The sequence below is a fragment of the Perca flavescens genome, chromosome 22, assembly GCF_004354835.1.
Source record: "Perca flavescens isolate YP-PL-M2 chromosome 22, PFLA_1.0, whole genome shotgun sequence".
Classification (NCBI taxonomy): Eukaryota; Metazoa; Chordata; class Actinopteri; order Perciformes; family Percidae; genus Perca; species Perca flavescens.
The window spans coordinates 12,883,516-12,910,718 of NC_041352.1; the positions used below are offsets into that span (position 1 = coordinate 12,883,516).

A 27,203-nucleotide genomic window follows, 5' to 3' on the forward strand; every position below is an offset into this window, starting at 1 on the left:
ACAAGATGCAAAAACATAATCACAGATGGATTGCACACAACACCAGTTTTCTTTATTGTCAGGTTTGACAAGTTGATCTCATGCTGAATCAAACCATTAAGACTGTTCTATCACTTTTTTTGGTATATAGTTGCATATGTTTGCGTGACCACCTCCGCAGTGAGGAGTTCATGCAAATATGAATACATTTGTTCAAGCTGGAGGTACAGTAGGATGGAAAACAATCATTCCACACTGGCTGCACAAACAGCAAGTTAATAGTTAAATACACCATATTTTCTAAAATACCAGAGGAACAGAGACAGTCTTTAACAGTAAAGGTTGACAACTACAGAAGATGAAACAACCTCGGGCTTCCAAATCACACAACTGGAATTGAAACTTTGACAAAGGTGTGAACTTTGCGAACAGTCTGTTAAATGTGATTATAACTGATTAAAGGTGGTAAACTGAGTCAACCAAAACGAAGAGGACTGTTGTCTCTAGCGTATAAACTTCCTTACAGCAGGTTTGTCACCGAGCATCAGTGAGACTGGCAGGTTACGAAGGCATTGGCAGTGATGAAATCTTTCAGTGAGGCTGAAAAGCGGAGAACCTACAGGACGAGGACACTTTCCATACTGAATTCTTCATTTACACTCCTTTCTTTTCACATCAGATGGAGCTAAAGGAGATGAGAGAAGGAAGTCACTTAAGATTATTGGAATTCTTGGGGCCATGTTTGATTTAGGTGTGGTCTCTGAAATGATTGTATAAAACCTATTTGAAGGATATATATATTTATCTGTTTGTGTGTGTAGGTTTAGTAAAGTGCATTAACAAGTTCCTAAATGTGATTCATATGACAAAAATCGGATGGTTTGACGTAATATTTCAGTATTAAGAGGTTGCAGGGATTAGTGGCTCATTTAACCCCATGGAATCTCCCCTGCTGGCTTTTCCAAAAACTGCTTGATTTCCTTACGTTTAAATAAGGAAAATGAGGAGCAATGTCTACACACTTTTAGAAATAATTAGAGAAAAATCATTTAATGATCACTAAAAGTAATGCTCTTTCAATGTCAAGCTAAAAAATAAAATAAAATAGTGCACAAGCCTGAAAAAGCAGTTCTTTAACTGTGTTCCTGGATAAAATAAATGTAAACCTGTCAGGTATCAAATCCCTCTTCGTTTTCACTCATGGTAATGAGTAACAAAAAAAACACATTTTAAAAACACAAGCTTTGTTCAAACTCGTTCAGAAGACTATTAGTATTAGTAATACTACAAGTGAGACACAAGGCTGACTGGATGAAGCAGTGTTGGGGCGACAAGTCCAAGCTGTGAGCATGTTGCGTGTATATATCCACCACGGTGGGTCTAAAATGTTCGCAGGATGAAGTTTAAAAAGAAAATGTAATACTTTATTCCCAGTTTTATAGTCCTCGTCAGATGCAACAGGTCCATTCCTCTCTGTGAGGGCTCTACAATACATCATGCTGGTGTGGTTGAAGCTACTAGGCATTTCATAAGCATCTCACAGATTCTCCTTTGGTCCGTTAGTCGTTGTTAAATCAGGGTGCAGAGCTAGCTTGCAAGCAGACAAGGCTGATGAGGGTCAGTACTGTGTCTGTGGGTGTTGTCAACTTCTATGGGTGAATTGGTAAAATATAAACAAAAAAAAACTTCCTTTCTCTAACATTCTCGCATTATAAATTAACTTCAAGTTCCGGTAGAGCCTTTAAGGCAGTACATCAAATATGTTAGAAGTAAGGCTTCCTGTCTTTGACATAAAAGAAAACTTACAGAGCTTTGAAAAATAATGTGTCTTCATGCATTGCTTCATATACTTTCCCAAAAATAGTTATTGTTTTTCTCATCCAAAGGCAACCCTGTCTTTTCCCCAGGCATAAATACTAAGTCTTTACTATGCCAATGACACACTGGCCTAATTGTGCGTTCAGTCAAAAGTGTCTCCCAAAGGAAGAAAATGAAACCTCGTCCTCTTTCCATTCGCACTGAAACTCAAACCCCCTGACTCTGCTTGTGTTTGAGAGGGAGAAAACAGAATGCAAGCCTTTACTGATGGTGAGAAAGACACTCAATCAGCAGTGCGTGGCTTATTCAGCCACAGGGAGCAGTGGCCAAGTCAGCAAAGAGGAGCCAGGCCAAAACTGCGTGTGTGAGACAGAGGGAGAGGTTATGGTGATGCAGTGAATTTAGCTTGAAGTAATGGCCAAATAGAGGAGATAAAGATTCACAAGTTTCTCCTGACTAAATGACAGCGGGGATCTATAAATCAGAAGAGGTTCATTTTAAACTCCATCTTGGGAGAGCCACTGGTAATGCTACAACAGTGAAAGCTACGCTGATGAATGTCATTGCCATTGGGTACAGATATACAAGGGGCATCCATCTTTTCCAAAGCTTTAACCACAGGAATGTAAAAACAAGTCTGATCTTAAACCAAGCATTTACCCAAGGGCAACATTTCATCATACATGCTCTGAGCAGAGGACGGGCATTTGGGCTCCCAGCAGAGGGCCCGGTTAGCGGGGGTCAGGCAGAGTTATCTGGCTTTGTATTTGGACTTGCTGGCATCACGCGGCTCTTTGCTGGGGTTGCTCCAGTCGTCCGCTTCGGGGCTGGTTTTGTAATGCCGCCACGCTGACTTGTTGAAGACGGGCAGACGCTCAAAGGACTCGCTGGACAGGGCCTTTAAATGGAGGAACAAAAACACCAAGAGCCAATAAGAACTCACAGTAATTTATCTTTGAAGGAATAGTTTTGATGTTTGGTTCCTTGCCAAAACGTAGATGATGCTAAATATATGATTAGCTTAGGTTAGCATAAAGACTAACAGCAAGTGGAAACAGCTAGTTGACACTGACACAGGCAGCCTAGCTGTTTCCCCTTGCTTGCAGTCTTTATTCTAAGCTAAGCTGAACCAATCGGTGTCTGGTGTTTTAAGCCCCCAACGTCGTCTTCCAGGCAGCGCTGCCTAGAAGGCACTAGGATTAGGCAATGGTTAGGTTAGGGTTAGGGTTAAGGTTAGGGTTAGGTGCCTTGAAGTTGGGGCTTAAAACACCATTGAGCGAGCCAATCGTCTTCTGCATCTAGTGTTATACTTAAAAGTGACAATGACAGTGGTATTAATCTTCTCATCTAACTCTTGGCAAAAGAATTAAAAATAAATGCAATGATGGTATTTCCCAAAAATGTCTAACTATTCCTTTAAAGACATAGCTGGGGTCCTGCCATCGGGAGACAGAAAAAACATCACAACACGCTCCTCATTTGACTATCTCACTTTACCTTCAGATAGATGACAGCATCGGTGCCAACGCCCTCCATGGAGTAGAGTTTCAGGTCCCCCTGGAAGTATCGGGCATAGAGCCTAGAAATCGGCAAACCATAGCCAAAACCAGCCTGAACGGGGGAGGGAGAGTGACAGGGTTTAATTTCCCCAGTGGCATGCCATATATTACAAATGTACCAACAAAAAAAGTTTTGAAATGTGGTCACCAGGGTCAATACTAAATTCTTTGTGTGTGTATGTATGTGTGTGTGTGTGTGTGTGTGTGTGTGTGTGTGTGTGTGTGTACCAGTGGGACAGCTCCTGGCTCCAGGCTTGGTGTAGGAGCAGTGGAGTACATGTAGTTAAACAGGCGGTCTATCTTCCTCAGAGGGACTCCTCCTCCTCTGTCGCTGATCTGAAGTCGACACGTGGGTGAGATGGAGCGAGAGACCACAAATGTTTGTCTGATGTGTGTGTGTACTTGTGTACTGATTCACCTTTATAGAAAGATCCTCTTTACCCAGAGTGACTTTTGCCTTTACTGGTGGCAATGCCTCTTCACTGTTCTCATGAAGCTCGACTGTGGCTCTCATTGAGTTCTGTAAACGCCCACAGAGTTAATGAACTCAGCACAAGTAGTTAGAGAATTATAGTCGCATTGCAATTTAATTATATTTAAAGAGCGTTTAACTAGTTAAGTTCCCGCCACAGATGCTGCACTGCTCACCTTGAAGAGCTCAAACAGCATGTGGAACAGATGGGAGGGCACATACACTGCCTGGATGGGCTTTTTAGGGGCCTTCACTGGAAGACAAAAATGAAAAGAAGGGGAGGGGGTAAGACGATCACACACAAAGCTGGTTCCTTTGAAGTTAATAACATCATTATAGGGACTAAATCTGGACTCCAGAGCTGCACCCATACGCTGAGAGAACACATTGCTTCACTACAGCTGCGTGACAGATTACAGGGAGAAAAACGGTTGAATGCATGGAGTAAAAAAAAAAAAAAAAAAAAAAAAAAAACTCTTACTGTTGAACTCTTCAATCTTCAGCTCGGGAGCAGCCAAGTAGTACTTCTCACACAGCATCTTGGCTGTGTCGTAGGCATCTGATAGAAAAGGGGAAACGAAAGGAGTCAGGACAGAACGAGCAGTACTCGTCACTGATTACATTTGGACTCCTGTCGCAGGTTGATAATGTAGCTTCTGTTCCTCGCTGGGTCACTGAGAGTGCAGCTCTGCATCCACGCTGCTGGAATTCTTTAAAAACTATCGTTATGTAAACACGCCGTTTAGAGCAGATGAACTTGTTTGATTTGTGTCACTGCTGATAGTTGTTGCTGGTGGTGGTGTGATATAGCTCCGTTTCCCATAAGCACTGTGCAAATATTTGCAAAACAAAAGCAAAAAAATAAACCCATAGATAACAAAAATATTCCCACAGTAAAAAGAGCACAGTACAGTGGTCTGATGATTTTAAACTCACCACTGACAACTTCAGCCACGCTGCAGGTGGGATCAATACTGCCTATGTGTTTCGGATGGGCAGGGTTGGTGTCGTTACCAAACAGGAGAGCTGCACAGAAAAAAACACAGAAATAAAAGTCAACTTGCTACTACGATACACAGTTATGCTTGTGATCCAAATAGGTTTTTCGAGACTCACTGTGCTGGTTGATGAGCATGCGGAAAGAGATGCGGTTGGTGTAGAAGCGGTCAAGGAAGTACTGGATGTTGCTGCTGATGAAGGGGTCAAAGCCAAACTTCTCCTTGTACTCGATGACTCCCTGAGCCATGGTGGGAACCACGTCGTTGTGACGGTTACGGATCTCAATCAAGAGCTCCAGGAATCTTGGATACATCAGTAATGTCATTTTGAGATGAGTCAACGGGCTCATGCACATATTTCTATCATTTAATTGCTTAACAGTCTCTTAGGTTTTTTTTGCTATTTTGGAGGCCAGAAACAAGTTCAGTCAGGGTGAGTACAAAGGTTAATACCACAGTTTATTTAATTGTTTTTATTTACAGTGTACCAAACAGATCTTTGAAGTTTGTTCTCTAAACAGACGACCTTATCTAAATTCCTGTCTGTGTTTATGAGCGATGTGTGGCTGTTTCTCTCACGGGCATGGTTACAGCATAAACACGCACCGTTACCTGTGCTGTCAGCAGAGATTGATGCGTGCTACGGGGATTAGCTGCAGTGGACTCCGGACATAAAGCCAGTATGCAACAGCTGGGTGGCTGACAAAGCTGTACTCAATAGACGTGCTTGCATTTATTATAAATCATTAATGAAGGCAATATCCACCCACTCATTCAAAGCGTGAGGGTCCTCTGGCTTTCTGTTCTCATAATCCAGCAGCTCCACGAAGCTCTGCATGTACCTAATAAAACAGAGATCAAAAGGCAACTTTTATACACACACACACACACTTATCAAAACTACCGCTACTATAAACCTTATCGTCCGGAAGCAATATAAAGTGTATTTCTAGAGGAAGTGTGTCCAGGGGCGTAGCACAAAATTTTGGGCCCTGCAGAAAGGCAATTTCTATGGGCCCCTCCCCGCATCTACAGCTATTCATTCTAGCATCTTTTTAGGCCCTCCTCACATGAGGGCCCTGGGTACTCAGTCCCCTTTTCCCCCCCAGTCCTACGCCCCTGAGTGTCTCACCATTTCTGCACCAGTCTGATGGAGGGCTGGCTGAGCAGGTTGTCTGGCAGCAGGTTGACCTCTCTCATGGTGTTGGCCAGCCGCACCGGCAGCTCCTTACGCAGGAACATGTAGGATGTTTTTTCACAAGCATTGTCCCTGCCTAAAAAAAAAAAAAAAGTACAAAAAAATCCAAATAATATTTGTCAAAGCGGCACCATTAAACGTGACAGGTATATCTGGAAAGTCTGGCCGAGTTTTCACTCGTGTGAGTGAACTCTTTCTGCCAAGAAACATATTCAGGAGTGCAAAATTCACCTTTCCTCTTTCAGTTAACAAAACCACCGGACCTCTTTGGCGTGACAATTGTTATCAACCTTTAAATATTCCTAAAAAGTTTCCTTTTCATCCTGAGACAAAGATTTGTCAAATAAAAAAAATAGTTTACATGTAAAGTTCTACACCAAAGTGACTGGTAGAGGGAGGTAAACATACCAGCTAACACAGCTCAAATGTAGGCTGTATTCAGTTTCAATTTTCAACCTTTAATATGATACCTTAAACTCTGCTAACATGCTGGAATCATTTTTACTGCCCACCAACATTAGCTTGAACTATACAAGGAAATCATAAATCTTGTTACCCAGTAGAAAGGGGAGAGAGAGGTTAGGGGGATGTTTTTTGCAGATCTAAACAAGAAAAAACAGAATTACTGTGGCGTAATGTTAAATGTCCTCATAAATGACTATGACTTTGCATTTTTTACTTCTACCCTCAACCAAAAATGACATTTACACAGCCCAGCCTGATTCACATAGAAACATGTGGACCCTATTAACCGTGAGCAGAGAAAAACACTGGGGAAAGTACCTTTAAGTTCTTACAGCTTCTCCCACAGAGAAGACACAGAAAATATGGTGTTTTAGTTTCTGTGACTAGATGATCTGGCAGAATGAAAGAAAATGTACAATCATCTATGATCAAAGGGAACGGCTTGCCCTGATTCTGCAATATTACGGGTGGGCTCTTAAAATTTTATAAAATGGGGTAATGAAACCACCAAATACTGACTCAGCCCTAGAATGGCACACGCGCACACACACACACACACACACACACACACACACACACACACACACACACACACACACACACACACACACACACACACCCTGCAGCTGCTGACTGGATGATGTTTCATTTGTTCCCTTCTGAGACATACCTGAGGCCTACATATCGTTGGCATGATTGCCTTTCATGAACAATTACTGCTGACGAACTCCTTGCTGTGTTTCTTAATACAAAACAAGTGCCGCACTCTTCCTGTACGTGCACATCCAATCTACAGTTGTGAGAACAAATTACGTAACAGAGATGACTGTGTTTAATCACAGATGGATTAAGAAAAGCCTTGAGTTGGCTACCAACGCTGTCATCTTGCGTTTCAAGTTTCATGTCAGAGTCTGGCACAGTTATTGACTCTACATGCAGAGATCTAGAGAGAGAGAGAGAGAGAGAGAGAGAGAGAGAAACACTGCAGACACAAAGAAAGACCCTTTAAAAAGGCCCTTCATGTAACTTTCATTTGTGTAATACTACACTACAAAACGATCCAGGCTCTGAAATCAGCCCCTAAAGACTCAAATACACCTTCAAAATATGAGTAAACATGAGTGAAGCAATGTTAAAACTGGGGTGTTCATCAGCCACTGCATACGTGCTGCTGTCCCAGTCTGAATGAAACTACCTTCATGAATTAAGCAGTGTATCCAGCGTCCACATAGTATACACACACCTGCAACAGAAAGCTGTCATGTAGGTCCATTAGTACGTTGTGCTGTATTGGGTGACTTAAGTGAAGTAAACACCAAATTGAGACGCCACATGTGATAATAACACAGGTATATTCATGGCAGCTTATACGATACTCTTTTACTATTATAACACATTAGAGAATAACTGTGGAACTTTAATATGTACAGAAATAATGAATACAATTATAAAATACAAGGCCCCTGATTGTCTTCCTTATTATGAGCAAGTCATTCCTATTAAGATGACATGCGTTGCTACTCACCAAAATCCAAAAACTGCTTAATGGAGAGCGGGGATGGCGAAAATCTGGAGTAATACTCGATTTTGGTGTTAATGTTTTTTAGCAAAGACACGAAGATCCTCATTTTGAAAGTTTATTGATGGTGCCTGGACGTGACCGTGACAATGAGATTTAGAAAAAACACGAGCATTTCACCACCGCCGGTAATACTGACAGCCACACGGACAGTCGGTCATTGGCGTCCACATTTGTCCCAGTCGGCGGGCCTCCAGAGGACACGAAACCAAGTGATGAATAAATGTCCATAAAGATACACAGATAAGACACAAATAATATGTTCTCAAGAGGGCTTCCTGGATCTACATTGTTGAACACACAGATCAGCTCAGAACTGTCAAGCTAGTCGGAATCTGACATTGACGTCCGGTTACGGTTTTCAAAATAAAACAACAAGCCGTCAAATGTCTGTCTATAATGGCTTTATTAATGTTACATACGTCATTGATAGTTTTCTGTTATAATCTATTATAAGAAAAACGTTTGGGTTGCCAAGTTTTGAAAATGTCTCTTGCTGGATAATCCTCCAAACACTTTCTTTATATTGTATGCATTTTTATCTCTAAACTTTAATTTACAAACAATTACGGCAATTTATCAATAGGCCTACTAGAAAACGGTAACACAATTTGTCAACATATTAACATGCCAAAAGTTTAAAAAATGCATGTATGGTATTAATAAACAAGTACAAGTACATTACTTTTTAAAAAGTAATAAAATAAAATAAAGTGGGTTCCGTTAATTTATTACAATGATAATGTAAATAGTGATAGTTGATACAGTTTTGTTATATAATTTCTTGAAATAGAGAGTGTAAAAGATGAAGCAACAGGTGCAAGCCAAATGCAAAACACCTGATATAATAAATCAATAAATAGTTCATAATGAAAAGATTGCTCACGTTAATAATTTGACCGCTGACCTTGTGGAAAAGAGCTGCAGAGCATTTATTAGCAACTACTTCACAACTGCAGACTTCATGGATTACTATAAGAACCCTTTATGAATGACTTACTAATGTGTATAACTGCAGATTACTTAGTTTTAATAAAGTGAGAAAGCTTTAACCCTTTATTGTAAATAAATGCAGCTTAAACGGTTTTAAAGTTTCACACAGGACACAATTACAATGATGATGATAATAATAATAATGATAATATATTTTATTTAAAGGCGCCTTTCTCGGCACTCAAGGACACCGAGACGTAATGACTGTTTTAAAAGATCACATTAAACTCAGAAGGGTCGGGGTCGCTCTTAAAAGTAAACTACAGACATCTTAGATTTTCTGTACAGCAGGAAAATACCTTTTATTTTGAAGGACAAATCTTCACACTTCCGGTCTATTTGGACTAGCATGCATAGACCGTTGCTAGCATGACGTTTTTGGACAGCACGTACATTCGAAAGTCTCGATTCAACCGCACTTGGCTTGTTGATGCACTACGGTGATTGGCTTAAAACCAGGAAGTGAGACACAGCACCAACTCAATTGGACGGGGGCGTGTCAATCAACATCGTTTACATTAAAATGTTTATCTGCAGCCAGTTACTGTAATACATGCAGCATTAGGTTTACACACAGTCAATGAGTACACATGTATAAGGATGTGTGGTGTACTTATGCGCTGCAAAAGTTCTCATTGGACTACTGTATGTCCAACTGTACCACCTGTTACAGTAAGAACAGGCAGGTGATGATAATTAGGCTCCAATCCCACACGGTTTGACGGCAGCTGTCACTCGATTTTGGTCTACTGCCACCTAGCGGCACAAAATTAAAAATACAGTGTGACAGCTGGATGTGAAAACTGAACAAGCTTTAAGAAAAGACACCACAAACTCATACAGTGACATTTCATCTGAGGATGTTTAAAATGCTCACATTGTAAAAGGTAATAGTGACAGTAAAGGTCCAGCGGTTGTCACACAGAATGCAAAAAAAATACAGTTTATCATCATTTATGCAATAATGCCTCACAAAAACACAGTGTATATAAATAAGCGGTGCCACTTTATATTTGAGGTCCCAATATTTCTTGTAATTTTCTAAAATTTAACTGACATCCAAGTGTAAACTTACAGGAAAGGAATATGGTACTTCAATTGGTAATTATTTGGAGAGCTAAACAATTTCAAATTTGTCCACCAGCAAACGTATTTAACATGTATGGAAAATCTAATTTCTACTAATAAAACAATGTTTAGTTGAAATTGAGCAGTTCCTTGAAGGAAATTCAACAAATCAACAAGTGAACACTAACTATCACCAAACATTTTCTCCATTTTCCTCGTAATTAAAACCAAATTACAGTTTTTCCCAAGACAACATTACAAGAGACATTACAAGAGAATTGTGGACCTGTAAAATAAAGTGTTACCAAATAATTGCCAAATATGCATGGTCTCTTTTTTGGTAGAAACAAATTGAAATGACACAAAATGGGAACTATCATAACTGTTGGATCCCTCTGGATAAGGTGTGTGATTGGTGTGAACAGTCAATCAAACAGTTTTGTAAAGTTTGCACCTCTGTAACCCCAAATGAACACCCACAAAATACATTTACATATAATTCTTATTACATTTATTCATATTGACTTATATAATCTTTTGATCAAATACATGCAGGATATAGAAATCACACACACACACACACACACACACACACACACACACACACACACACACACACACGCACACGCACACACACGCGCACACACACGCACACACACGCACACACACGCACACACACGCACACACACCTCATGCAGACCCAGGCATTGTAACCATCCTGGTTTTTTCGTTTATCTCGGGTTCCTCTTCGGGTAAAGGTTCATACTGTCGGCGGTACAGCAGCCGTGTTACCAGCGTGATGATGAACATCTCCAGGATCAAAAGCTGCTGACTCATCACTGTGGAAACAGAGATGAAGGTGAAGAAAGAATAGAAAAAACAAAGGTCCCCTGCGAGTTGAAGGAAGATTTAAGGAGTCCTTCCTGGTGTTGTGACTAAGCAAATACACAGGAATAGATTGAACAACTGTTGATGGGAAAAATAAACTCATGGATGGATTGGTTGTATGGATGGATGTTGACTCACTGTATCCTCTGGCTGCAGAGGAGAAGGGTGGAGTGCAGGCGATGGTTCCATTCAAAGCCAAGATGTTGATGATAGCTGTTTGCAGCTGGCTCAGGATCAGCACCAGCTACACACACACACACACACACTTATGACACCCCCATAACCTGACATGTTATTAGTCCTGTTTACGTACAGCCAGCCATATATCAGAAGTGCTAGTGTACTGTCCCACGAGATGTGCGAACAGCTGTTTGTGTGCATAGAGTGTCTAGCACACGTATATTTAAAGCGTCTCACGTGCCTTACCTGGTACATGGCGTACTTGGGGATGATCTTGATTGTCCGCAGGGCAGTCCTCAGGTGCATGAACATGATCGCTACAGGCCACAGAGCTATGATTGTCAAGATGCCCACAAATGGGTTGATCCAAATAGCAGCTCCTTTAATGCTCAACTGAAACACACACACACACACACACACACACACACACACACACACACACACACACACACACACACGGAAGATAGCAAAGTCAACTAAGAAGAGGAATTCTGAGAGCGTGAACAGAACAAAAAGGGACTCATGGGACTATGTTGAGAAGAAAAAAAATTAAAGACATGTCACAATATAGTGTTTTTGTTTGTTAATAGGCAGTGTCATCCCTCCATATTTTTTATTATCAATTCTAACATTGTTAGTACTCTGATATAGTCTAAAAAAATTGATTTAGTAGCCTGTTTTACTTTCTTCTTCTACTGTCCTCTTTACACTACTACAGTAGACCTACCTTTATTCTGTTTTTTTGTTAAACTTTAATTTCTTACAAAATAGGGTACACTTTGTAATAATAATTAACTGCAAATTTCGGAAGACATTTTGACAGTGTGCCTGGTACTTGGTGCACATCCCAATGCTAATATTATCAGTACTAAGTAAGCTGTGACCTTGAGGTTCATAAGCCACATGCTGCGTGTGTGTGTCAGAGAGAGAGAAAATACTATGGTTGAGCAAAGGCCATCGTCACAACAGGTAATGTCATTAGTAACACCTGTGCTGAGCTACCATAAAGCTGCTGTTTATTTATAAAGATGGCTCCATTATGGAGTAGTAGGAGTTGTAAAGGCTGTAGTAGTGGATACTTGACTGAGAGTTACACAGTCTCAGCAGCCAGACACTGGATGTAATAGAAATGAAGGCACTACTACTATGATCAGCACGATGCTTCCCTGAAGAGGCTGATATTTAATGTAACATAGTCAGATGTAGGAGCTGTCGCTCCTCTCATCTCTTTATTTGAGAGTCTGATCTGATCTTTTCTATGTAATTGAGTTAACAATCATTAATTAAAGATTCATTAAGCATGAATTAATCACATGAGCTCATAGTGCCTTGATCATGTATTAACAGTGATCAACAGGAATTCATTACACATTTAGCTTTCATTCATTAAAAGTTCAGTAGGTATCTTTTATAAAAAAAACAAAAAAAACTTTTTGTCATATTTGCTAAAACTGTCACAATATCCTGATATGACATGTAGACATATAATCTGTGAAAAAAAAATAATGTTCCTTTGCCTCCCCATAATTCTCCTAATGGCATTTGTGAAGTTATACCGCGCCCGAAGATTAACAACCAATCAGAGCCGAGGAGTCTCTAACGCAGTGTGAATGACTGCTTGTGAACTGTGGTCAAACCCTGTAAAAGTGTAGTGTACTGTTTAGCTGAAAAATGAGAAAGTTTGTGACCAAGTCAAGCCAAAACCAAGCACCATACTCAGTTTATACCTTCTTTTTTTCTTACTGTTCTAATCTCGGTTTCATAAAAGTCCTTCTAGGGCAGAGTGTTGCAAACTAGCATCCGCTATAAACACTACGATACTTCATCAGATCAGATCACTATTTTTAGTCTGCCTATGTTGTATCTGTCCCTATCAAATAAACTATAATACATATACAAAATCAGTCACCCCTTTTAGAAAGTGTTATGGAGACAAAGAGAACAATTATGGTTTTCTAAAAACTAATCACAGTGACTGATAATGATGTTTACACCTTAACATCTTTGCTTTTGCCTCAATACAACAGGTATTGAGGCAAGATTATGATTGTCATTCTTCTACACAAAATATAAAAAAAATATTGTTCATTCAGAGCAAGTGGTAATGAGCGCAGTAAAGTATCACAAGCAAACAACAGTAAACTTTGGGAATCTGGCCTGTATGACTCAGAAAATAAAATTGAAATTAGGGATACAATAGCATGGAGAGAGACCATCCAGAATTCATGTCACCAACTTACATCGGCGAGGTCAAATGTCCCGTTGGTCCAGAGGACAATGGAAAGGATGGTGAAGACAATCTTCAGGAGGGCAAACTGGAAGGAGCCAAGTTTGAGCAGGAAGAGAGAGCGCCTGGAGTTGGAACAAAGAGTAGCCACTGATGACAGATAAGGGTTTTAGTCTCTAAATACATTTGAAAAAAACTCTTAAAAGTCCATTGTGGAATTCACCATTGCCCTGAGGATGTTTTGAACAATTCAGAGTGGCCTTGGGCACATCTTTATTAGCTTTAGGCATGTCTATTTGAATGTGCAACAACAACATGAATAGTCCCTGTGATGTATTACACCACTGATGGGAAACTGTGCACTGTAATAAAGAAAACAGGTCTGAGCATGTCTTGCCTTGACTATTATCATTGTCATCATCGTCAGCGTCATGGTTGTGTACAGCAGTAAGGTTTACATCAAAGGATTTTCTGTGTATTCACCCCGAGTGACTGCATGAATGCATAGCAGTGAAAATAAGCACATTTGCCATTGCCTGATACCAACCTGCATATTATTTTTTTTAATCAATTGCCCATAGCCTTAACAGGCCTGTACCTGCTACAGACAACAACAAAAACAGAAGGAAAAAAACTGTGTATGTCTGCGGACTTTTTTTGATGATGGATTGATCATTCAACTGTTGCACATAGGGAAACAACTGTGACACATAGTGAACAACTGTGACGCTGTGAAAATGCAGCCAGTATTTACTCAGGAAGGGGTGTGATGTGATTGCTGCATACAGACTGTTCTACGATACACACTGAATCCCACCTTGAAAGAGTTGAACGGCCGTGAGAGGGTAAACTGCATTCAGAGGCGTACATTCAGCCTGAGTCGATGTATGTACAGAGGATCTCGGAGGTTATGCAATCTTCTAAACAGGCCAAAAATGACATCAGAGTGCACTAGTCTTCTGAACTCTTTAAACAACATGTGGATGTAACCATCTTACAAGTTGCACAGGAGCTGTGCTTCATTAGAACTACAAGATGTTTCAATCACCACCTCAGTAATGTAGAGATTCCTCATATTAATGGATTATTTTCATCCACGCGCCAGTTTGTTTTTGTACATGTGTGAAGCTGGCTTTCACTGCAGTTACTGTCTACTAAGGAAACTCAAAAACATGAATGCAAATGATCCTGAGACATTTCACTTTGATAGTCAACAGTATTTATGGGAAATACACTAGGTTAACATAAATCGGAATAGAGAGGGGAAGTCCATCAACACAAAGTTAAGGAGCGCAATACTAATGATTTAGTTTGAAGTTCCTGTGACGTGATGTTTACAGTCTATTGTAGGGTGACCAAACGTCCTCTTTTGCCCGGACATTGTTGTGTGACGTAATTCCCGAGAAGCTGCCTTGTGAGCGGCTCTGCGACGCGCACATACACAGGGACCAGGGCAGACAGACAGGGACCAGGGCAGACAGACAGGGACCAGGGCAGACAGCGGAGCAGCATTACACACAAAATGCCGAAGCGTTTCCTGCTAAAGATTTCCCACCGTGGTCAGAAAACACAGGGGAGACACTTTGTTTCTCTCACTATGACTCTAGAGTCGGTAGGACTCGCTCGCTGTCACTCTCACTTCTCCCCCGCTCTATATCACCCACTCCACCCCCCCCCCCCACACACACACACACACACACACACACACACACACACACACACACACACACACGCCTTCTCGACGCACACACTAGCGCACAAGTATAAACATCAGTCCACTTACAACCATAAAACAAGACTAGTGCAGCTTCACAGTTGAACAGCAAAAAGAAATGTCCCACGTACCGTCCCGGTCGGGACCGGACAAGTGGGCAAAGCTGACACATAGGTTTCAGTGTCTTTATTATTTATCTTATTACATTGAAAAGGTATTAAGAGATATTTTGTTGAAGCTGGATTTTTCTAAGAGGTCATATTTAGAACATTATTTCATATTATTTATTTATTTTAAAAGAGAGCCATTATTTTGTTACATGTTGTTACAGATTTTATTTTATTACAGAAGTTATTTTTGCACAATTGAGGCATAATAAATTATGTTCATTAACCTCTGAGAATCACCACTGTCTGGATTTGTCTCGAGGCCAGGCCGAGTGTCCTCTTTTTTGGAAATCAAAATATGGTCACCCTAGTCTATTGTTCAGACTCAACCACACGGAGCTCTGAAGAAGACCTGTGCGTCTCTTAGTGTCCACTCTCTCTGTAAAATGCAGCGCAGTCTCAGGTTATAACGGATGCGCTCTGCTGTCGACATGCTGCGGTAGATGTGTTGCGTTTGTGCTCCGTGTATTTCTGCAGTAGATTCGGTTTTCCACCTCCGATGTAGAGCAGCGTACGGCCACTTCCCTAGCTAAACTCGTTGTCTCATTCAGACACCCAAACAGGGCTCTGTGTCTGTCAGAAGGTCTGAGAGCTACAGCAATCACGTAAAACCAGACTATGGTGCAGGTAGATTTCTGAAATAGTGACTTTATTCTTGTAATAGCCTATTATAACTTTATTTTTCTCAAAATCACGACTCCTCCAAATCACAGAGAACACAGATATACTGTATTTTGAATGTGCACAAAGTTTTGGACATTGCTCAAACACATCTGAAATATTACAGTCCAGGGGTTTATTAATAGGCCTACATTAACAACAAAAGAGCAAAACAGGAGGGAGGAGTAAATGATGCCTAGGCTACAGGTGTGCTGACTCAGCTATAATTAGAAAAGTCCATCCAAAGGAGAATACATATTTGAAAGCAATACATAATGCCGGTTAGCCTTACTTCAATATATTCCATTATGTTTTTATATTTGGATTGTAATCTATTTTTCTCTTTACATAACAATATTTGCAGCATACATTGATTCAGAAAAAGGTAGAAATAAGTGCATAAAAATTCACCAGAATGCAGGAAATGAAGTGTTTAATGCTCAAAATTTTCAATCATTTAAATTCTTTTGGTGTTATTGGAATAAATAACACTTCAAAAATCTTTTTTAGAAAAGTCTCAACATAAATCTCATTCTGAACTGAAAAAGGCTGTAGCTGCAATTTTGTTAATTTTACCGAAAAAAAATATCTAATCTAATTTATTATTAGATGAGGAGCCTATGATCAAAATAATGAAGTTACTGTCTATGTCTGACCTCGGCTGGCACATGTTCACGTTAAAAAGCGTGTGCGCGTGCACAAGCACTACGGTCACACGCAAAGTGTCCCGGTTTCAGCTCCCGGAAATCTGGTCACCCTAGCTTATCTGCTGAAAACACTTCACTGGATAAAACCATATGTCAATGGATAAAACACATCAGGTAAGATAGGGTTAGGGTTAGGGTTGGGGTAGGGTTAGCTAGCTAGCGAGCATGTTGAGCATCAAGCTAGGTGACGTAAATTGTGTCAGACGAGAGATGTAGTTCAGTGAGCGGTTTCACACAAAACTATGTGGTCATGTGACAAACCTACAGCTAACTGACACTTACTTCTGTTGAAAAATTTTCTTTTAAAATGACAAAAAAATCAAATTTTTAATCCATGGCTCAATTCAAACCAGACCAAAAAATAATTATTATCTCTCCATTGACTCCTGTTCATATTTTTTTCGAAAGATAGTTCCCATGGACCGGAAGTAGAAGGGTGTGACTTTGGCTCTCCATATTCATTTAGAGCAGTGGTTCCCAACCTGGGGTCCGGGCACCCCCAGGGGGGGCGGCAAAGATCACAGGGGGGGCGCAAGTCTTTATCTGGTTTGACGTTGAGGTAAAAATGTTAAACAAATTATGATAATACACTAGAATATCTAATGTATACAAAAGTCTTTATGAAAACTATATATTTTGTTGTATCCTCATTTTTCCTGCCGCCACGGCATCACTATTTTATGAATGAAACATGGCGGAGAAACAGTGCTGATAACTGCTCTGTATCAAAAAAGAAAGTAAGGCTCTATCTCGAGAGTTACCTCAACTTCGGTTTCGGGCGGGGGGGGGGCTCAGCTTTTCTTAGACATGAGTAGGGGGGGCGCCAAGGAAGAAAGGTTGGGAACCACTGATTTAGAGCATCAGTGTATCAAATATGAAGAACATGGGACCAAAGCACTCTGAGAGAGAAGCATTTTCTCCCTTTAAATGCTGTGGGAGTGATCTCTGTTCACTGCAGCTTTTAAATACAGACTATAGTTAGACATAGAATAGTCGTGCACTTCATTTCATTCTTATTTTTATTTATGTTTTCTGCTGTATGAAGGATGTTTTATTCTATTATCTTTCCTGACTCTTGTCATGTGAAGTACAGTGATCAACTTCTCTTGTGTTTACTTGTGCTATACAAATAAATGAAATGAATGAAAATGAAATTAATTTAAGGAAGTACGATTTTTTTAATTCTCGCTGAGAGCTCAGTGAGAAAGACGATACCACTCTCATCATGTTTGTGTAGCTGGAGAAGGCTGTTGGTTAGCTTAGCTTAGCATAAAGTCTGGAAGCAGGGGGAAACAGCTAGCCTTACCTATGTCCAAAAGTAACAAAATTCACCTACCAGCACCTCTAAAGCTCAAGAGGGTATATTTTCCGTAAAAACTCAGGGAAAACAGCAGCTAACCTTTGGACAGAGCCAGACAAGCTGTTTTCCCCATTTTCCATTCTTTGTGCTAAGCTAAGCTAATCAATCAGTTCGCTGTAGCCTTACACTTAATGGACAGACATAAGTGATCTTCTCATGTGACTCCCAGCAAGAAAGCAAATAAGCGCATTTCCCAAAATCTTAAACTATTATGTATTATAATGAATGACAACACTCTATACATATGGTGGGTAAAATTTCCGAGTTCCCAGTCGGCAAAATTAACTGAAACACCCCTTGAAGTCTGATTTACGACTCAGCAAGTTGCAGAACCTCACTAACCCCGACATCACAATCCAACATGGCTGCTCCGAGCATCAACAGTAGGGAAAGCGGTACGAATATACTGTTTGTTAGCATTTCTGTCTAATTTATCTCATTAAATCAGTTGTACACACAGTACAGTCCATCTTCTACCTGTGGGCACGGGGTTTGTGTGACAAAATACCTCATAATGCGTCTTTGTCAACCGGTATTGATGGCTAACCTGGCTAAAATCCCCACACCCCGTTAAATTTAATGGCATTCCCACTTGTTGCTGGAACGTGGTCAACTCTGGTGCAACGTCATTCCCAGTTCCAGACCTCTGACTTCTGAGATAGATGAAAGGCAGCATTACTAAGGATAGCTTAGGTGTGAGAATCATTTAATTATCTTCTTTCATGCTGCTTGATTTTCATTACATTTCAGTCAAAATAGAAAACATGAAGTGAGATTAGAGGCCTCTCCTGCCGAGGATAATAAATAATATAAATCCAGATGAGCTACATTGGGAGCTGTCCAACAAGACTTGCTGCTGTTGCAAAAAAAAACAAAACAAACAATGCTTCTGCTTAGTGTTCATCTGGAGCTGTTTATACCCAGTGTTCATTACAGCACTAAAGGCAAGAAAAATCAGAAATGTTGTACCACAGTCTGTCTTCTACAGTGTTTACCGTGTGATGGCCACATATGGCAGGCAGGGGCAACAGCAGCAGCACGGCCCCGTGCTGATCCTAAGTTTATGGCTCCCTGCTCGCTTCAGGAAAATCTCGTCTCCACCCACCTCCTCGAGCATCAAGATCAGGAACTTGAACACCACAATGGCAAAGTAGCTACAGAGAGATAAGAGGAGTCACTGGTAAATGGAAATAAGGAATGAGGGAGGAACAATGGAGCACATAGAGGAAAGAGTAGAGAAGCAGGATCAGTAGAGATAACAAAAGCCATATTTTCCACACACATTGCACAACAGTATCACGGTTTTCTATAGAACTCCCAGTAGGTTATAAAGTTCAAGCTTCCCATCTGTTATTTTTTTACTGCGAGGCTCCGTGGATAAAAAAAAAAAAACACACACACACAACACAGTGAGAGATGGAAGAAAAGTAAAAAGAGAAGCAGAGAAAGAGAGACCCACCAGGCAGAGGTCATATCAGTAAACATGGTGGCTCTGGGGATCCACATCCCCAGACACGACATGGTGCCAATTACCTGAAAAAGAGAAGAGAAAGAGGGAAATACCATGTGAAGATAAAGTATATTTATACACACTATCCACAGTTTTTCACAGTGCTATTCTTACCGGTGCTGCCCCATTCACCCAAATGATTACACTCTTCTTATTGGCGGGCACTTTCTTATAGATGTAGATACACTCTTCTATGAAGATCAGCATGGACACTGTGGCCATGAAGGTCAGCACAGAGTACAATATGATGCCAAAGATGTCCAACTCTGGAGGGAGAGAAGGGAAATTATAACAAATGAGCTAGTTTCAATTTAACCCACGATTCTGGACATGCAGGTCATTGTCTGGTAATTAAAACTTGATAGATATATAGATATATATAGATATATATATATATATATATATATATATATATATATATATATCTATATATATCTATATCGTTAGCCATTATTAATTATAATAATTTTTGCAGGTCTGATTTGAACCCTGGGCTTCTACGTTGAGCAATACACCTCTACATATTGGTGCACGCTCTACGAACTGAGCTACCATGGCGCCCAAATTTGATATGATCTTAATGAAGGTTTTGGGTATTTATGTTGGCCTTGAAATGTTTATTCAAGCAGGCTGAATTGTATTACTTCCAGAATCTATCAAGAAAGAATGAAGCATGTCCTAACAAGACTAAGAGTCTACAGCCGTGCTAGGCTAAGCAAATACTTACTTGATCACTTTCAATAACAAAAGATGACATATTTTGAGGGTTAACCAAAAACTAGTCTAGCTTTGCCAGACCTTCCTCCACAGCGCGGTTGAGGAGCGTCTGGCTAGTCCACACAGCATTCCAGGACGGGAGAAAATGTGCTCTGGTTTATTGGCATTTCTTTAAACCAACCACAATCGTCTTGGGCGGCACCAAATGCCGGACGGAGCCACGGTGCCTTTGCAAAACAGTCTCGGGAAGGAACTTGTTTTGGTGTAACGTGTGCGTTCAAAGGTTGTTTTAGTCGCGCAACAGAAAACTCAGATTGGACAGATAGTCTAGCTAGCTGTCTGGATTTACCCTGCAGAGATCTGAGGAGCAGTTAACCATAGTCATGAATCGGCCAGAGTTTAAAATTACAACACAAAGGAAAGCGGAGGGTGAGGGACATCCGGCGGCACCTGAACAATCCGGGAAATAAAACGTCGTTGATACAGACTAACCAAATACCAACACAGACCTGAGTGTAGTTTCTGTTGACCCCCTTAATTGTGTTTATTTGAGCTACACAAAAAGGTCAACAATGATTCAAAGATGATTTTGAGTTAATGTTAAAGGGAAAACTGCAACACATGAAAATCAAACGCTGTTGCCATAGATGTTCATCTTGACAAAATAAAAACAAGATAGAGAGAATGGATAGATCTTTGAACTTCAGCATTTGTTGGACCGTGGAGTGTTTTTATCATGCCATATGATTTGCAAGCTTGATGAGCTTTGTGTCATCGAAACAGAAGTGTATGCCTTTTTCAGCCTGGAAAACTGAAACAGTTGGTTGCAGGACATGACACATTAGTTGTTTTTCAGCACACATATGGGTGGGATTATGCACAGTGCAAGAAATTGGCAGCGGGTGTAATTTCCAGGAATAACGTTTTGGAGGAAGCAATCAGCAGACAGCAGATGTTTCAGGCAAAGGAACATAGGTGACGAAAAAGCAGCTGCAGCTATGTTCAAAATGAAACAAAGAGTGAAAGGAAAGGTGGAGTAAATTGCTTCCGCATGTTGCCTGCCATTGTAAATACTCTGGAAAGCCGCATCATTTATTCTGTTGTATTCAAAGCAGTTAGATGGAATCAGTACACAAAAACGCACACTTACAACCACAAACAAACAAACAAACATTCCTCTTTTGATGATTTCTTTCCGTATAGGTGGTCACTTTGCCTCCTTGTTGCGTTGTTTCTGTTACTATTTAATCGTTTGAAATTCCAGTTAATAACTGACACAAACTCTTTGAATTATTTCTAAATTCAGATTATAATGTTTCATTTTTTCCCCTTCCAAACAAACTACTTATATGTCCTTCTGTGGTTCTATTTTTAAACATCTGGCATGTTAAGCAGCCACACACGTTCAGCTGTATGCCATAAAGAGACCGACAAGCTTTTTTTAACTGACAAAACTGATCCAGATGGTAGTTGTGAGACTGTGAAAGTTTTACCATCAAAAACACAGCCCAACCAATACTGCATTTTGAGACTCATACCAATATATGTTTGGGAGTTGAAAAAACTCTGATGATAGATTTTTTTACATAAACACATAATATGAATAAAAAAAAAAATCCCTTGAATTTGCATTTTAAAGAATTGTGACTAAGATATGTCATCGGGACATTTAACAGTTGAAAGACTAACTTGACAGAGCTCTCTGGTGGACAAACCAACAGTAACACTATTCCTAAATGAAGCATTTTGGTTCTGCATTTATAGGCTGACATATATCTGTAATAAGCAAATATTTGTATTGGCCCGATCGATATATTTAGGGAACAAATGAGGATGGATATCCCATCATTATCCGTAAGTCCTTCATTAGAAATTATTAGGGAAGTACTTATTAATGATTCAACAATTATCGAGTAGATCCTGATCTGTTCCTCAATTAACCAATCACTAACTAATCATTAGCTACTAAAACCTGATTAGGATTTAGGACTACTCATTACCAAATGGTTGACAAGCAGTTAGTTTGTTGCTCATTTGTTCCCTGGTAACTACTCACATTACATGTGATGTAACGGTACAAATAAATAAGAAGGTTAATCTTTTTTTTCAATATTTAGAACATTCATATAGAAGGGGAACGTCTGTGAGAGCCGTGTAGAGGCAATCCAAGACAACTTGTTTTGACTGAATATTGAGTGCAGCCCCTCTAAGGTGCAACTTTATATTATTTTCTTACTTATCTTCATATTTGTGGCTTTCTTTGTCTTTACTGTCAAGCTCTTTCCTACACGATTTGGAGCTGACTGAACTTCAGCTACCCTGCTGACCTTTGTTTCATGGAACTTGATGGAGGGAAACTTTCCAACAAAGCTGTAAAAATCTTCCATTGAAAGTGTCAGAGAGACTGCACCATCAGCCAAACGGCGTAGTTGTCCCCAAAGGCATCGTTGGTATGGCTATACCATTTGGACTAGTTTTGTTTGTTTGAATTAACTGGGCAGGATTTGCATGGAAATAACCTTTTGCAAACAAAGCAAAAGTTTGCTCTCTAGAAAACAGACTCTTTCAGTAAATACTGAGCGGTCAGCGATAAACCAACAGGCATCTTTGGTACTGCAATACCAGATGGACTGCTTTTTCCCTTGTGAAGCCATTATGAAAACAATTTTAAGAGTTTTCGAAAACATTTTTCTCTTTGTGTTCATTCCTCAGGAATTCTTTTTTTTTTTTACACAGCGTTGATATTTTAGTTTTTTTTTCCCGTCATTTGTAAAAGTACTTTGAAAACAGAGTGCACGATTTAAAGGGTAACTTCGGGTTTTCAACCTGGACCCTATTTTCCTATGTTCTTGTTACTGATGGGAACAAAAATCTTTGACATTGGTCCAGATCGCTGCAGTGGGCAGCTGCCAAACAAGCTTCAATGTAAATTATAGGACAATTGCGCACCTTCAATTTACGTCCAAGAGCTGTCGCTGACAGTATCAGATTAATATTCTAATTGTCGTACAACATTACAGACATAGACCTTTTTGTTAAAGAGTAAGATCCTTTTTGTTTGAAACATGCCCCGAAATCACCATCACCAAACCAACCAGACTAAAAGTACTGTTTAGGATCTTACTCTTTAACAAAAAGGTCTGTCTTTATAAGACTCATTTCCATAATGTTGTCAGACACTTAGAATAATAATCGGAGCCTGCCAGCGGCAAAAACCAAACTTTTAGTGGACACTAACTGACCATGCACAGTTGCCCTATATAACATTGCAGCCTGGTTCACAGCAGTCTTGCTCAATGCTCAATTTTCAAAGATTCACACAAAAACATAGGAAAATAGGGTCCAGGTTGAAAATAAAACTTAAGTTACCCTTTAAGCTTAGGGTAAACTTAATAGCAAAGCACTAGCTCTTATTTTGCCTTATTTACTTTGTGCCATGTTTGATTTAGACTATTTCAGGGAAATGGTGTTATTCTTTTTTATTTGCTCTTGGGAGAGCACTGTTTGTGTTAACAGTTCAAAGTATTTTGTATTTGCACTTTTAAATCTAATGTGAAAAGAGTACTATAACTGTCTTTGCCATGTCCACTGAAGATATGTTTAAAGTATTGTAAATGTCTTTGCTGTTCGAAGTCCACTATGAAGATATGTTTTGAAGTATGTATATGCTCCTATTGTTACACTGTGAAACTGGTTAGTGTGAGGTTACTTTATATTTAAAACCATTGCACTGTATGCACAAGTGTGGCTGAATCCACTGCTGTTGATGTAGAGGTTAATATTTTGTATCCCTCTGTGAAATCTGTTTATGGCAACTGCACAGAGTCATTAGTTTTGGGTAAAATTGGTACGTTCTAAGTTTTAATACTCAATATAGACAATTTTGAGTACAGAACTCTGACTGTGCCTTTTGGCTACAATACATTTGGATAGAGTTAACTTTAACAAATCATGTTAGATTTAGAGACCCCACTCGGGTACCAGGGACATGATGAAATTGCCTTAAAGTTACATAATACCTTTACATAATACTAGCTTTAAGAAATCAAGTTGCAGTTACAATCTAAAATCAGGTATCCTGGACATGATGAAATTACTTAACATTACACAATAAATTCATATTACTATAAAGGAAAAATAATATTATGTTAAATTAACACAATTTTAATAGACAATATGAATAAAATATGTTAGTTTCACAAGAAATAAGTAATAGAGAGAAAAAAAAAAAGTATGTCAGTTAGCCATATTCTGATCATGTGGGACGGATGTTCACATTAAAATCAAGTAAATTCAAAAAAAAATTCAGTGCATGTTCAGCTGTATGCCATAAAGAGACCGACAACCTTTTTTTCACTGACAAAACTGATCCAGATGGTACTTGTGAGACTTTAAAAGTTTTGCCATCAAAAACACAGCCCAACCAATAATGCATTTTGAGAATCATACCAATATATTTGGGAGTTGAAAGAAATATGAAAAATCTGCCATAGATTGTGGCCAATCTATCATCTTTTTTGTTTTTACATAAACACATAATATGAATACAACAAAAATCCCTTGAATTTGCATTTTAAAGAATTGTGACAAAGATATGTGATCGGGACATTTAACAGTTGAAAGATTAACTTTACAGAGCTCTCTGGTGGACAAACCAACAGTAACACAGTGACATATATCTGTAATAAGCAAATATTTGTATTGGCCTGGTCGATTTATTGATTAAACTCTTATCTTTGCGAGAAGGTACACAACATTTTAACTAATAGGGAACAAATGAGGAAGGATATCCCATCATTATCCGTAAGTCCTCCATTAGGAATTATTAGGGAAGTACTTATTGATGATTCCTCATGGCTGACAAGCAGTTAGTTCCAAATTTGTTACTCATTTTTTCCCTGGTAAAATTACATGTGATGCAACGGTACAGATAAGCAGGTAATCTTTAACCTTCATTGAGTCTTCATAATGAAGTAGAAAAGATTTTCCTGTTTGTGTAAAGAACACATTTTAAAAAAGAAGAAAAAAGAAACTGATGCACAAAAGCCAAATAATAAAGCTGGTCAAAAAAATCTTAAAGGGGCTGTACTCAATATTTAGAACATTCATATAGAAGGGGAACGTCTGTGAGAGCTGTGTGGAGTTATTTTGACTGAATATCGAGTGCAGCCCCTTTAAGGTGCAACTTTATAAAAAAAATGTCTATAAATGTTATTTAGGAGGAATCACCAATATCAAAACACATTAATGAACTTTACTTTCATACAAACACATTTATTACGATTTATTCAGTAATGCAGGTCTACTACTTTAGGATTTAAGTCATCAAAATATTACTAAGCTCTATTTAAGTGGATTTTCTCTCTAGGTTGCTGAAGATGCCGGGCTGCAAAACCTCTGAGGAGCGTTATATGAGCAGTGAAAAGCAAAGTGAATTGGATAATCCAACATGAGTCAGAAGCCCAAATAAAAATGTATAATAACACTGCCACCCTGTTGAAATAGATTATTGGATTAGCCAAATAATTTGTTGAAAAGTCACAATAACTGAGAACCAAGCCTTGTCTGAAGTTTTAGATTTCATTAATTTGGCTGTTTATGTGGATCTTGCTCAGTGATTGCTGTATGTGCTTTCAGAGCTCTTGAGAAGAATCCAAGGGGCCCCAGCAAAAATCTTTCATTCATTTTCAGTGGCGGAAAGTAACTAAAGTAAAGTAGGCTACATTTACTCAAGCTATACTTCAGTAATATAATAATAATAATAATAATAATAATAATAATAATAATAATAATGCAAAGCTGCTACATTGAAGTGATGAAATTAGCAATTCTGCATGAGTACTTTTACTTTTGGTACCTTTAGGCTACTCCTTCCAACACTGTTTATTTTTTGCTTTACATAGGCCTACTGGAAGGCTGGGCAGAGAGAAATAAGAGTATGGTCTGATGTAGTCAGCTTCTTAAAATGTTTTTGCTTCAGCAGTTTTGCTTCAGCATCCCAAGAGAAAGGCGAGATGACCTCCGGATGCTGTACAGGGGAAACCATCATCCTACAGCCCTACAGTTCCCAAAGTGGGGTTCAGGGACATCTGGGAATCCCTCAAGTCCTAATTAATCACCACCAGACCACCCGTTTAGTCTCTCTTTCCCCACGATTACCACTGCTCTACAGTTCAAGGCAAGTATAACAATTGCATTCCCCAGACGGATTCCTGCTAAACAGAACCACTCTATAAAGACTCATCCGGTGGAGATGTTTGGTGAAGCCCTTTTAACAGACAGATCTGCTGTATCAAAGCCAGTCTACTCACTGAGGATTATGTCGATGGCGAGAGGGGGTTTCTCCGTGCAGCTTGGGTCAATAGTTCGGTTGGATCCGCTATCCATGGTGGCTGCTGTCGGTAGATTTTTAACTGAAATGAAATTTCCAAACTATCTCATCCACACACGCTCGGTGCGTTAAAGTCTGCAGCCGCGCTGTCTCTCCTCTCCAAAGATCCAACGAGTCCTCAAACTTTCCACAGAGGAATATCTGCTTCTCGTGCACCCCAACACACTTGTTGCAATCGCTGGACCCGCCTCTTTATCCCTGTCAAATCACCACCTTCTGGGTAGGCTAATTGTGGGCGGCCATGCCGATAGGTTTTTTTTTTTTTTTTGAAAAGAAAGGCGAATGCCTTAACTTTAATTTGAAGGTTTTCTTTTTACAGCATTTTATCGCAGCATAAAAATGCCAAATGCAGCAATATGTGTTTTGTGCAAGAAATTATCAACTTTTTTTGTATCAATCCATCCAATTAGAAGTTATTATCAGTTGAATGTATCTTCACTCTCAGGGAGATGGGTTATGATAACTTTCTCTTCTCAGATGGGGATTCCTGGTTAACTGGCAATATTGTTTTTACAGCGAAAAGCTCAAGTAACATTGATAATAAGACTCTATA

The 27,203-nt window shown here is 39.5% G+C and overlaps 2 protein-coding genes across 2 annotated transcripts; both read right to left on the minus strand.

Annotated features, from left to right (window-relative positions):
* Window positions 1–26: 26 nt before the first annotated feature.
* Window positions 27–8,411, minus strand: pdk3a (pyruvate dehydrogenase kinase, isozyme 3a). Its single transcript, XM_028569506.1, has 12 exons — window positions 8,015–8,411; window positions 5,959–6,100; window positions 5,597–5,668; window positions 4,945–5,129; window positions 4,765–4,854; window positions 4,310–4,387; window positions 4,005–4,081; window positions 3,775–3,876; window positions 3,585–3,692; window positions 3,295–3,408; window positions 2,575–2,695; window positions 27–664 (listed from the first exon to the last, which is right to left on the minus strand). The coding sequence occupies exons 1-12, from the start codon at window positions 8,115–8,117 to the stop codon at window positions 630–632; spliced, it is 1,227 nt and encodes a 408-aa protein (XP_028425307.1). The 5' UTR covers window positions 8,118–8,411; the 3' UTR covers window positions 27–629.
* Window positions 8,412–9,768: 1,357 nt separating this feature from the next.
* On the minus strand, window positions 9,769–26,824 carry slc51a (solute carrier family 51 member A). The gene is made up of 8 exons (XM_028569578.1): window positions 26,571–26,824; window positions 19,657–19,808; window positions 19,492–19,565; window positions 19,028–19,186; window positions 13,438–13,549; window positions 11,444–11,590; window positions 11,156–11,261; window positions 9,769–10,968 (listed from the first exon to the last, which is right to left on the minus strand). Exons 1-8 carry the CDS (start codon window positions 26,644–26,646, stop codon window positions 10,820–10,822), a joined length of 975 nt encoding a protein of 324 aa, XP_028425379.1. The 5' UTR covers window positions 26,647–26,824; the 3' UTR covers window positions 9,769–10,819.
* Window positions 26,825–27,203: the final 379 nt, after the last annotated feature.

Bases quoted from the DNA above. Each gene is read 5' to 3' on its own strand.
- pdk3a (XM_028569506.1), bottom strand. From the start codon at position 8,117: ATGAGGATCTTCGTGTCTTTGCTAAAAAACATTAACACCAAAATCGAG. The intron at 5,669-5,958 runs GTGAGACACTCA...CTGTTTTATTAG, and splicing joins ATCAGACTGGTGCAGAAATG to GTACATGCAGAGCTTCGTGG. The intron at 4,388-4,764 runs GTGAGTTTAAAA...CTTTTCTATCAG, and splicing joins CGTGGCTGAAGTTGTCAGTG to ATGCCTACGACACAGCCAAG.
- slc51a (XM_028569578.1), bottom strand. From the start codon at position 26,646: ATGGATAGCGGATCCAACCGAACTATTGACCCAAGCTGCACGGAGAAA. The intron at 19,809-26,570 runs GTGAGTAGACTG...CTCTCCCTCCAG, and splicing joins CGCCATCGACATAATCCTCA to AGTTGGACATCTTTGGCATC. The intron at 13,550-19,027 runs GTAAACACTGTA...TTCCAACTCCAG, and splicing joins CCATATGTGGCCATCACACG to GCGCTCTCTCTTCCTGCTCA.